This window comes from Gymnodraco acuticeps, unplaced genomic scaffold (assembly GCF_902827175.1).
Source record: "Gymnodraco acuticeps unplaced genomic scaffold, fGymAcu1.1, whole genome shotgun sequence".
NCBI classification, from domain to species: domain Eukaryota; kingdom Metazoa; phylum Chordata; class Actinopteri; order Perciformes; family Bathydraconidae; genus Gymnodraco; species Gymnodraco acuticeps.
This window is the reverse complement of record NW_022989958.1, coordinates 62489-75239: the sequence shown is the minus strand read 5'-3', so window position 1 is coordinate 75239 and position 12751 is coordinate 62489. Positions and strand designations below refer to the sequence as shown.

At 40.7% G+C, this 12751-nt stretch overlaps 2 protein-coding genes across 3 annotated transcripts in view; both read left to right on the top strand.

Annotated features, from left to right (window-relative positions):
- Positions 1 to 1006, top strand: part of cubn (cubilin (intrinsic factor-cobalamin receptor)) — a 31227-nt gene extending 30221 nt beyond the window's left edge. The window contains exons 65-67 of the mRNA XM_034210721.1: positions 60 to 225; positions 470 to 705; positions 789 to 1006. Coding sequence (XP_034066612.1) covers positions 60 to 225; positions 470 to 705; positions 789 to 896 — 510 coding nt within the window. The 3' untranslated portion in view covers positions 897 to 1006. The remainder of the gene's footprint in view (positions 1 to 59; positions 226 to 469; positions 706 to 788) is intronic.
- A 7724-nt stretch (positions 1007 to 8730) lies between these two features.
- Positions 8731 to 12751, top strand: part of palmdb (palmdelphin b) — a 30044-nt gene continuing 26023 nt past the window's right edge. The window contains exon 1 of one of the 2 annotated variants that reach the window (XM_034210720.1): positions 8731 to 8968. The gene's annotated coding sequence lies outside the window, so the exon portion shown is untranslated. The remainder of the gene's footprint in view (positions 8969 to 12751) is intronic. The other variant, XM_034210718.1, reaches the window with a different exon arrangement.

The following is a 12751-nucleotide window of genomic DNA, read 5'->3' as shown; positions in this document are numbered from 1 at the left end:
ACATATGTGTTATATCCTGTCTATGTGCCAGTGAGTCACAACAATTTGTTTTCTCACAGATCCGAAATGGCAGTACAGCAGAGTCTCCTCTGATTGGTCGGTTCTGCGGCAACACTTTGCCCAATCCCGTCTTCCCAAAATCCAACGAGCTCTACTTGCGCTTCAAGAGTGATTTTTCCACGGCCCTTAATGGCTTCGAGGCCACATGGACATCCTCCCCTAACGGTCAGAACAAAAAAAAAAAAAAAAGTCTTTAAACCACTTTTTCCACGGCCCTTAATGGCTTCGAGGCCACATAGACATCCTCCCCTAACGGTCAGAACTAAAAAAAAAAAAAATGTCTTTAAACCACATTGGATGAAATATGATGCCATGATAAATAAAACTGCCTTGGAGTAGTATAAATGGGTCTTCATGTTTGCTCACCCTGTTTTCTCCTAGCTGAAGCATCTTTGTGTTTGTGTACCAGGTTGTGGTGGCACTCTATACGGAGACCATGGCTCATTTGCAAGCCCCAACTTCCCAGGCACCTATCCCAACAGCACCCACTGTGAATGGGACATCGTGGCCCCCAGAGGCCGCGTGGTGACAGTCACCTTTGCCCAGATCAGCATCGATGACCCCGGAGACTGCCAGAACAACTTCTTGAAGCTGTATGACGGTCCTGACGACTCCTCAGCGCCTGTCGGGCCGTACTGTGGATCGGTATGTAACCCGAGGGAGCTTTCAGAGGAACAAAACGTGTTGAACTTTAGATTTGACTTCTTTCTCTTGTGTTGTTTGTTTAGGAAACCAACATCGCTCCGTTCACAGCTTCCTCTCATCACGTCTACATCGTTTTCCAAGCCCAGTACGCCACGCTGCCGTCAGGATTCAGACTCACCTGGAGCAGCTAAAAGAGCACCGACACCATTTCATAATCATATTTGTAAGGTAATCAACTGTTGTACATTTATTTTTTTAACTGATCAATGTAAAACTAATAAAACTATATTGACATCACAAATACATGATGCGTCATTTCTGATCTTCAGCTTAGTTTTTATTCATTTTAACCCTACTGACCTGCTAGTGCAGGGGTCGGCGGCCCACGGGCCGCATGCGGCCCTTTAAGCCCTCTGCTCTGGCTCCCTTGAGCTTAGACAAAAATAAGAAGGAAATAAAATAAAAGTATTTGTAGGACTATTTATATTTTGTTGCACGGTTGAAAATGTTTCGTATCTTGTATTTTGAGGTGATACTGTGACACATAAATAAAAAACAAAACGGTTTTAATTAGGTCAACTAAAATATGCGTCACATCCTGCTACGGTCCCGGACGAGCGCCTTTTCTTGGAGGCGATCGAATAACCTGACCCCCGGCTCGATTAGCGAACTATGGATAAATCAAAGAAAAGTACCGGAGGAACACAGGATTTAATTCTGTGTGGACAGTTATATACTTTCACAGCAAACGATGCTGGTTTACCGGTATGTTTGATATGTAGAGAGAAGTTGTCAAAGGTGGTGCAGCCTTTACGTATCGAGGAACAACAAGGGAGAGGAAGACAGCTGACGATCTTCAGTCATAATTCAATGGGGTATGTAATTTATTTCAGAAAACACTTTTTGTTATATTCCATGGAATGCTCTTAACGTCCCGATAGCAATGAATATATTAAATGCTTTGACAATAAATACATACAAAAATTAATCTCTGGAAGCCGTAGTAGGCCTACTGTAAAAAGCACGACCAATCATCTGAGCCGGCCCGGCTAAAGTAACTGGATGGCCTACCTGCCTGTCAGCCTTCCATCTGTGCACACACTTATCTCGTGCCCTCATTGGTCATGTGCGCGTTCGTGTGTGTTGGAGGAGGGGCTCTGTAAGGAAGTCTGAAGGAAGAGGCATATTTTTTCCGGTTGTGTATTTTCAAATTCTAGCGCACTCGAGCTGGTTTCTCCATTCTTACCTACCCTACCTTTAACTCTTTTTAGGGTGCAGCTATATGTTTTATTTATTTCAAAGTGGGCCCATTTTAATAATATTTTTTTCCCTTCAAATGTGCAGAGGACTCCCCAAGTGCGGTGTTTAATTTATTTTAAAGTAGGCCTGTGTATTATTTGTCATTCTCCTTATAAGAGTTATTTGTTTCTTATTAGAGGTTAACAGTTTTATATCGTGTAATAAATAGCCTAATAAATGCAAAAAAACTGTAGTTTTTGTCTGATACAACAATAAAAAACTATGAAATATGTTTTGCGGCTCCAGACAAAAAAATGTTTTGGAAAAAGGAGCAAAATGGCTCTTTTGGTCAAAAAGGTGCTAGTGAGACAGACTTTACAGAACCTTGTTCAAGCCTAGGTTGATAGAAATTCGAACAGAGTTCACTTTAACACCTTATTTGATGGAGGAATGATACAGTATCAGGGTCTACTGACTTGACTCTTTTCACAGTGTATTCAAATGAAATTACTCTAGGAAAGTTCGCAATTTCCGTCTTGACTATTCCGATTGAGGGTCATTTTGCATTCTGAGTGGAGATTGAAAGCTGGTGTCAAATACCATGAAAGCCAATAGAGGGCACTGTTTGTCTTTGAGTGCGTTTGTCTGTGTGTGTATCAAACTGTAGACAAGAGGCTTGTTTGAGACGCGTTGCGGCTCGCCTCGAAAGTAGGCGAGCCTCCAGAGCAAGTCGGACAAAAATGACTAACCATCATGCAACGCACGAGCAAGACGTTGATCGAAATTGCGCAGGTCTCGCTTGTCTCAAACAAGCCTAGTTTGTGTGTGTCTTCACCATATATACAGTCTATGGTCTTCACACATTTATAGATACACATATAGCAGTCAGCCAAACACAATACATTTCAATAATGACTGCAAAATTGTGTTTGTTATTCATAGAGTGCAATGATATTTCTGTTAACTGAAGGGCCTGTATTGAAAAAAAAAAAAAAAAATCATTTTAAGATGCATCAAAACTACACTCTGTGTCTATTCAAATATTTTAAGCTTTGAGATGCATTAACACTTTCATACGATCTATTATTTGCTTGTTAAAACTCAATGGGCTCAGTATGATTTAAAAAAAACTGTTGAAATATAATGAACTGTGAGTCTCACAGCTATTCAACCAGCATGTGTCATGCGGCGGTGAATGTGTTCGCCTCACATGAATACCTGTGTGTGTAATTAAGTGGATGTTAGACAGCAGGAGGGCTGTGGGATGCAAAGAGGGCTCTTATGTGCCCATGTGGGCGGATGAAGGGATTGATCTTTTGGTATATTACGTGGAAACTTGGCTTGGGAACCAGAGGGGTTTTTGTTCAAGGTCCAAGTCCAAGAGTATGTGCTGGTACTCTGAGATGTGCCAGTTTATCCAGGCACTGTCGAGGTGACCTTAAGCAAGGCACCAGACCCCCACTCTGTTTGTGAAGTTGTATGCTCCTAATACTACGGTTAAACGCAGAAGCTACTTTTCTCTGTATGTGCGGTACATGTACTGTAAGTCAATTGTGTGTGCACGAGGAAATAACAATGACAATGTGAAGTATTATTGAATCAAAATCAGCTTTATATTTCTTCAGTCATGAAGTGTGTGTGGTGCCAGCAGCAGCTTGTTACTCAGCTGTGTGTTCAGCTGCCCTGTCGCGATGTGCTGCTGGAGAACAGTTCATCCATCTGTCACTCTTTTATCCATCCATCCTTCTTTGTCCATCTCTCCATCCATCTGTTCTTCAGCGTTTCCCATCAACCATGCTTTTGGCCAAACAGACCTTTTGGATTTTTCCAGAATAAGGCAAGAAGGTCCTTCACAAGTCCATGCAGGAAGTGTGAGTCATTACACTACTAACATATCACCATAATGTCCATTTTGATGGTCTGGAAGCTGACCTGTTGTGCTGTTTAACTGACATGAGTCTAACTCTGGGGACCATGAATGTCTGTCAAAAACGATACTACTCCAAATTCAAATGTAAACTATACTCAAGCTGAAATATAACCAACCTGCACCTCCACCACTTTTTTCTCTGGTGTAGTCATTCCTGAAATGAACTTCTAAAATGCAAACATAAGTAACACAGCCTTATCTTGAAGCTCTGAGCTGCAGGACACATGTGTTCGCAGCACTGAATGCATGACACTGAAGCTATTTCCGTCAGCTGATGCTAACTGGCTAGCTATGTATGTGACTTCAGTCAATGGCACGAGGCTCTGGAAGCTAGAAGCCAAATACGACAAAGAGGCGAGACATGCTGTTGCTAATAACTGGGACAGGACCGCATCAACATCAATCAAACATTCTCCATCACACTCAAAATACAGAGTGTAATTCATGTTCAGCTCTGGGCTTGTGGAACATCACTGTAGGCCTATGTGCTTTCTGCAGGTCAGGCAATGTCAGTCTTTCATGATTATTTAATGATATTGCCAGAATGTATTGACCCAAATCCACACTGTTTAAAATGGTTTAGGATTTTGAAATTATCACAATCTTGCGAAAACGTATTTTATGACATTTATGCACAACTTTTGCAAACTCTAGAACTAGTAAATCGACCATGAGTTTAGTTTTTGTCAAATGCCTAGAATAAACTGTCAATTTGTGAGTCAACATGTATAAGAAGACTTAAGTGCTAAAATAATTGACATTTTAATGTATCATTTCAGGGCAACACAACATACTTCATGTAGAATTTGATAGTCAAAAGCTTCAGAAGCAAATACAAGGACTTTTTTGTGGATTTTGTTCTGTGAATTATCAGATTATCTGTTCTCACAATCGAAAGGATCATTGTTTTTTCATATCTTTCATATCCGTATGTCTATAAAATGGCTAAATAGTCATATTAGCTGGCCTTAAAACAACATTTGAACTGATGCTGACATTTCAACTATTGCGTATTTGTTTTTCAAAGAATAATCATCTATTTGTACGTATCTGTTATGTTTCTGCTTTGTTGTGGTTCAGCAGCGCACATAATTCCTCTCCAGGACAGAATGTGAGTGGGTGGGAGCTGAGGATGTGTTATGAAGGCCTCTTCAGAGAGAATGCAGCCTTACATTATGCCCACTGACTCCAGCGCAGATGCTCCATACATTTCCATTCATTAGCGACATGGTGGAGAATGTGGCAAGGTCATGTGGCAGGAGAGCTGCGCTTGGCGGGTGAAGTCATCTCCTTTTCTGGGGATTTAAAATATGTCTGTATTGATACGATCATTTTTATCATGAGATCAGATTAGATTTTCTCAGCTGAAAAGCAATGTTTGTGGCAGAGTTGAGTTTGTTTTGCTTTGGACAACAGTGGTCTGGCAAAACTCAATTGAAATGTATTTATTTATTATAGGTTGCTACTGAATGTGCTTATGTTCTATGAGCTGAAGTCCCAGCTGCAACTCTGATACATTTAACCTTTTTGTGACCAGTTAACTGGTATTGCAGGCTGGAACGTTTAGCTTAGCTTAGCTTAGCTCAACAAAGTGTGGCTGTGAAAAACAAGACATACAGCAAAGGACACACGTTTTCGAGCACTAATTAAAGTCATGAACTATCATTGTATAGAAATTACGATTCTTATTTGTAATATAGTTCTATTTATAATGTACAGTAGTGAAAAAGCCATATTCTATTGGCAAAACAAATGTATTGTGCAGTGAGTGAGGTCATTAATAGAGGTAGATTATAAATCATTGTGACACGATAACAATACAGCAATACAGCCAATATGTTTAGTCAAACAGTGATTGAAGTTCTTACAATTTTTTTTGTGTCCATATAGGCTAGCTATAGAATAGACAATATAATAATGTATTTTGATTTGTATGTATCGAGTATTCTCTGCATTCAATGTCACTCATTAGCTGTAGCCCTCTCTGCTTTTGTCCTTGCTGAAAATGATGCCTCAGTTTGAGCTGCCCAACTTTTGTGTTTATGGCTCTATCTTTAGACCGGAGCAGCTCAAACACTTTTCATTTTCAGTGGTTGCCATGGAAACGGGGCTGCCAGCCTAGCGGCATTGGAGTAGTTCTGGCGTATCAATGATGAGAACAAGATGATGATGATTCAATGATAAAAATGGCTGTGCTTTGAATGATTTAATTTGGTGAAGCAGGGTTAACCGTGGCCTTTGCATCGTTGGTGCCCTCCCTGTATGTTGTAGTTGATCATGTTCACAAGAATGTCATTTTAAGCAAACATATTTCAATCCCAATGTTTTAGCCAACATATGAGAAGCCTTTGACTATAAACATTTCAAACGATAGCTGGGCCTTGTGCTGAGATTGTTTCCAAGGGCAAGACTCAAAGCTATATGGTGGCCAGTTAGCACATTTTCAATTCCGGTCCTTTTGAAAAAACACTGACATGACAATGAGGAAATACAAACAACACATAATACAGGCACAATTACAACAAAAGCAACAGCATAAAAAAGACACGCATGCATGCTGCAGGAGGATTTTTACTGCAACAGGAGGAACCAACATATTGTTGCAGTGATACAGTGAGCACATCCCATTTTTAGTCCATGCAGCTCACAAAGCAGTACAGAGAAGCAGGACATACATCAGCAATACTGTAGTTATTCACATTGTGCATAGATAAGCCATGCAGACCTACTGTAGGAGGAATGGTGGTAGGGGGATACTGGAGTCATAAGCATAAGGAATGTCATCATATGTGGGACCAATGTCAGCTTGGACTCATATATGAACAGAATAAATTGTGGTCCATGGTCAATGTAGAATAAAACTGCTTCCAGTCACAGAATGGCGTCGTAGGACATTTTCCTCAGAAAGCTTATGACTGCAAGCCACATGATCGTATTTCTCTTTTGGACACAATATATCTGGACATATCTGCAGATTGTCAGGGATGGATCAGGCATGAAGTGTCCCAGCTGTGTTGGAAGAGAGGACATAATGTGATGTTGATATATGTGATATATGCAGAGATGACTAACATTGTTATATTTCTGTATCTGTGGCCATGCAAAATTCAAGTGTGTATGGTGAATATTTGTAGTTTAGTACGAGGCTCTTTTCAATAAGTTAAGCCTGATAGTTCACTGAAATAATTGTAATGTAAAACGTTTGATTTTAAGTAATATTTCAGTTAAATACAGTGATTCTGCTCCTGAAAAGTACTGCATGTGAAGCAGATCTATGGGATGCTTTCCTCCTCTCTGGTCTCTCTGCAAACCCTGTATAAATGTGGAGTGGGCTATGTTGCCATGGTAACAGCAACCTCTGCAATTAAAGCTTTAGTTAGAGCAGTATTTCAAAAATGAACTCAAGAACAAACTACTTTTTTCAAACATAGTATGATGTATCCGATTGACACATTGTTCCTGTACATGCAGCATGTATCTCTGACAGCCTAATGGCTCTCAGTGAGTCCCTAACATTGCACAGCGGCCACAGATTATTAGGGTGTATTGTTGGCCCATGATACCTGGACTTGAGTCACAAAGGGAATGATAATAGATGTAAGCCCTCGTCACTTCACTGATCACACGCTGTGAAGCTAAATGTGGAGGGGTGGTGCACTAATTGTTTGTCAGCGCTGATGTCTGTGCCCGTCCATCATGGGCAAGGACAGCTGGAAACACACAGATTTGCTTTGTGCTGCAAATCAAACTGTTGTCATTTAAACTTTTTTAGAAACCAAACTTTACTTTGATAGTCTAACATCACATCATGGAACCACACATCTGGACGACGTGTTTCTTTATCACCATGAACACAGTGATTGAATCCCTCCCCTGTACTGTAATAATTACTGTAAGAGAGCTAGACATGGCTCAGCCTGTCAATCAAGCGGCCAATTAGCTCCAGTGGGCAACTGTGAAGTTGAGACAAGAATATCCCCTGTGGTACAAAAATAATTACCCATAGAGTGATGTCAGGACAGTTTGATCTGCAAACTTTTTGAAATCATGAACGTTTTTTAACACATCCTTAATAAGTGCCCGAAAACAATCCTAATTTATTACACTAGATTTACTGCGTACCATTTTATCTGACCGTCAAAGACCTTCAAAAAAGTACAATTCCTAATATTGTACTTTAATAAGTGTCTGTGGGTGCTTTAGTTTAGTTTTCCTGAAAGAGTACTATACCCCAGTATTTGAAAAAAATACTATATGTACATTTTATTTAGCTTTGTCCTAAAATGCCTGATTGTTACTCCCTTAGTAATGTAAGTATAGTTAGTTAATCTAGTTTTCTTTCACTGTATCTATATGTAATGTATGCTAAGCAGTGGAAGACTGTAAATATGTATGTTTATTCACTCATAATCTCCACTTTAATTTATAGTATTTGTCATTTCTTACTGTACTTTTTGAGTATTTATATTTTGTATAAATAACATATATAAATATCCATTGTCCAAATGTGATGTACTTGTTCTTAATTTTTTTTTTCTCCCCTACAGTACAACTCAATAGGAAATATTGTACTTTTGACAGGTGTGTGTGTGTGTGTGTGTGTGTGTGTGTGTGTGTGTGTGTGTGTGTGTGTGTGTGTGTGTGTGTGTGTGTGGTGTGTGTGTGTGTGTGTGTGTGTGTGTGTGTGTGTGTGTGTGTGTGTGTGTGTGTGTGTGTGTGTGTGTGTGTGTGTGTGTGTGTGTGTGTGTGTGTGTGTGTGTGTGTGTGTGTGTGTGTGTGTGTGTGTGTGTGTGTGTGTGTGTGTGTGTGTGTGTGTGTGTGTGTGTGTGTGTGTGTGTACATATGTGTGGAGCAAGTGTGTTGGCAGAGGTATTTCAGGCGCATGGTTAGGAGTGACAGACTCACGGGGAGCAGATAAAGAGAGAGAGAGAGAGAGGAGAGAGGGGGAGAGTCTTCTCAGCTGGTCTGAATCTCTCTCAGCCTACACACACATTCTGGGCTCAGTAATGTTGAACACGCTGCAAGAGTGAGCTCTACCTTCCTCACACACTCTGCCATCACCTGCCCGAGGACACAGCACCACACACACACCCGGTGAGTACACCTCTGATTCACCGGTCCTGTTTGCATGTGCCTCTGTAACACTAATGTAGAGCATCTATTTGAAGCTGAGGGCTCTTGTCAGATCAGAGATATCACTTTGTACGGCGATAACCACTGTATGTCCACTTCTCAACGTTCATACTCTCTACCGTAAGTCTATTATCCTGAGGTAACTTGTTTCAGGAGCTAAAATGAGCCCCAGGGTACTATAATGATACTATAATCTTTTCAAATCCTCTAAGCTGCCGGTTGCTTGGAGCCTCTCAGCAGGGGTTTGGCTTTACTGTAACTAACAGGACTTTTGCTTGCAGGTGAAAACACACACACACACACACACAAACAATTGAATCGATTGAGGAGCCTGAAAATCTGTACATGACATCTAATCATGTTTTAAAGCTCCTCGGGAATCCTATTTGCATTTGTGAGCATGCTGGGTGTTTTTGTAATCAACCCATGCACACAGGCACACATTCATGCACTCCCACTTACATACTGTTGTTCTGGGCTGCCTGCAGAAAAACCAGTCACCCCGTGCCCTCCTTCCCACTCATGCCAGTCACTTCAACATGTGCAGCTCATGTGGCAAAGCCGAGGAGGGATGCTAATGCCGAAGAGTGCTCGTTTTCACACCTCTGTCAGGAATCGAACGATACAGATCGTTTGATGTATTATTCAATACACCAAGCGATTCATTCTTGCTTTACAGACTTGAAGGCATAATACAGTATTACCTTGCATATATCTTTATTAGATATCTTTCTGTGAGTAAGATGTTAAGATATCGATGTACAGAGCTGAAATCAGAACCTGGTTAGCCTAGTTTAGCATAAAGACTCAAATCATATAGGGAAACGGCTAACCTAAAGTCAATGAAAGTCAATCTGAATGTAATCAAATATCACGTTGATACATTAGTATTATCCCGTAGACTAGTGAAGGTATTTGCTTTTAACCTGTTTGCGGTTAATCCATCAGAGATCAGATTAAGGAAGTAGGAGCAGGGATTAGAAGTCAGGCGGACCTTAGCAGTCGGGCTAGACATACAGGAGCGGGTCATGTCATTGGGACTGGAGTATGACATGGATCATTGAAAAACAGAGCACTTCAATACAAGACATCTGCACAAATGCATTCTCTGCCTTTCTCCAAACTACACAGTACACCCTTCAAACTAACCACAGGTACCAAACACAAGAGAGAAAGAGACAGTTGATCTGTGTAGCTACCTCTGTATGGAGGGTTATTATTGTGTCTTTGTGTAGGATATTTTTGATTGTTTTGTTAACCATAGGCAAAAGCTGTTGGAGATGGTACCTAGTTTTTGGTTTTACCTCGGTTAGGTTCCAATCAGGCTGGGCCAATACTTTTATTGTGAGGTTCAAAATGATGTCACAACTGTTGCACGAGGCGTTTCTGTGACAATCATATAAAATCCAGTCTTCATTGAGATGTAGTAGGGCAAAAATTGAATTGGTGTTACATCGCTTTGCTTTACTTTTGAGTGGGTGAGCTGAATCCAAACCAATGAAACACAACAACGCAGGCATCCCTAAACCAAACTCACCCAGTAGTAGATTTAGCTCTTCCAGATGACATCACGTTCTCAAGTTCCTGAGACATTCACAGCATGCAATGAAGTCACTGTAACCAAGTGATGCATCGCAACACCGTAGGAGGAGAGACTGTCCTAAAGTATGTCCCCCTAATATTAGAATTCCTCAAGTTGAGAGTACACAACCATGAAAAGTTATTAGAGAGAAATTACTTGTTCGACAATCTGATTACTGTTCCTCACATTGTTTTCATTCCGAATGGATTCATCTCCTAGCCCTGCCTCCTAATGTAGCTCACAGTCTGCATACTGAATCACCCCACCACACAAACCATTACCTATGTGTTGTTTGAATGTAATGAGTAAGGGGGAGAAGTGAAAGTCTACAAGCCAAGACTCTTTGGAAACTTCCCAAACAGTTTGAGCTGCCAGTGACTGTTCTGTCCTTTTGGCTAACCAGACACTTCATTAACTATCTGCGCTGTTATGGCCCCCACACACTGGTGCTGGCTTTGTCCATCATTAGCATGTGCCCAAAGCAATTATAATTGACTCTTTCCCCCTCCTGCTTGATGGGCATGGCTTCAGTCTAAGTGAGCTTCTTACTTTTTCTGGCATAAGATCAAGACTTTTGGCAGTTGGCTTTGACAGTGAACACACCTCCAAACACACCCAGATTACGTGTTAATCTGGTGTTGGACTGCAGTTAACACCTGATATCATACATTATACTCCAGGTGGGCCTTTCTGACCACTTGTTTATCCACTACGTATGACAGGTGTTTTTCATTCCCATCATAAGCTCTTTTTGGGAACGCCTCTATTTCCAGCAGAGTGTCAACAGGTGGACTGGCTAACCAGCAGCATGACCTTCAGGAGTCTCTCCTCCTTCCTTCCTCCCTCTGTCAATCAAATCTCAACCTATTATTTCATCCTGGAAGTGGGGTTTCCCAACATATGTGCTACTATTTTATTACCTCACTGCGTTAGCCGGGAACTTCCATACAAAAACATTTCACGCTGTAGCTACCAGGCTAATTCATATTTAATAGATTGTTTGGGATTAGGTGACATTTTGATGATACAGAGTTCATGACACAATTTTCATCCTTAAAAATGTATTAAACAATAAAAGAAACACAGGAATGAATAGATAACTTGCTATATATGCTAAATATTTTTAGCAGTTTTAGTGATTCTATACCTGAGGCATGCTATTTTATGCTTGTTTCCCTGTTTTGCTGGGATCAGAAGAGATATACGTATATCATTTTTTTACTGTGTGTCCAGTACAAAGAATGAAGGACAAATAACATATATTAAGCTTTTACTCAATGATGTGTGCAGATAACTACCCTTGGGAACACGCTTCTAAATTCTGTGTGGTTAATAGATTGGATGGTTTGATAGGAAAGTCCGTAACATAGATGTTGACATTTGATGGAGTTTCTTGAATAATCTCAGCATTCCTGCTGCTCCCACTCCCCCTCCCACTCTCTGCTCCTTTGTGCGGCTGAAAGCAATTACAAGTCAGAATAATTATTATACTCTCCATCAGCGAGACTGTGCCAATTTAGCTGTTCGTTTCTTATCAAATTGTAGACGTTTGGACACTTTGCCTGTGGGAAATGTGGCTGCAATAATGAGACCCACTATTAAAAGTTGTGATAATTGTTATTCTTAAACAAAAAAATCCTTCATCCTATGACAGGCAGTGGTTCGCTTTTGGGAACGACAGTCGTGCGAGTGTTTTTATTTCCGGCCTTTTTTGGGGGGGAAATTATTTGCCATTTTGTGTTTTCATTTCTAACTGCTTTCTTTCTTTCGGCACTGCATATACATACTATAAATAGCACAGTGAGCAGTTATGGCACATTTGCCTCTTTGCAGTAAATGAGCGTGTAAGAAGCTTACATTTTCCGATGCAGAACAGGAATCAGAAACAGCTCAGGCATCGGATACCAGTGGTTGTTTGAAGCAGTATGAATTACATCATTCCTTCCTATGCTTTCTATCTACAAGCTGACAGATATCCACTGTCTTCCCTGTGACATGATCGCTGTGCCCGGGCCATGTGTGGGTGAAAGGCTGACTCTAGTTGGTATGTGTGTGGGTGTGTGAGGGGGCTGAGCATGAGATGTATAAAAATATAAGCGCCTCCTTGCATACAATATTGTATTTAGAACAGACTCGTACTGACATGACTTGTGTTCATGTGA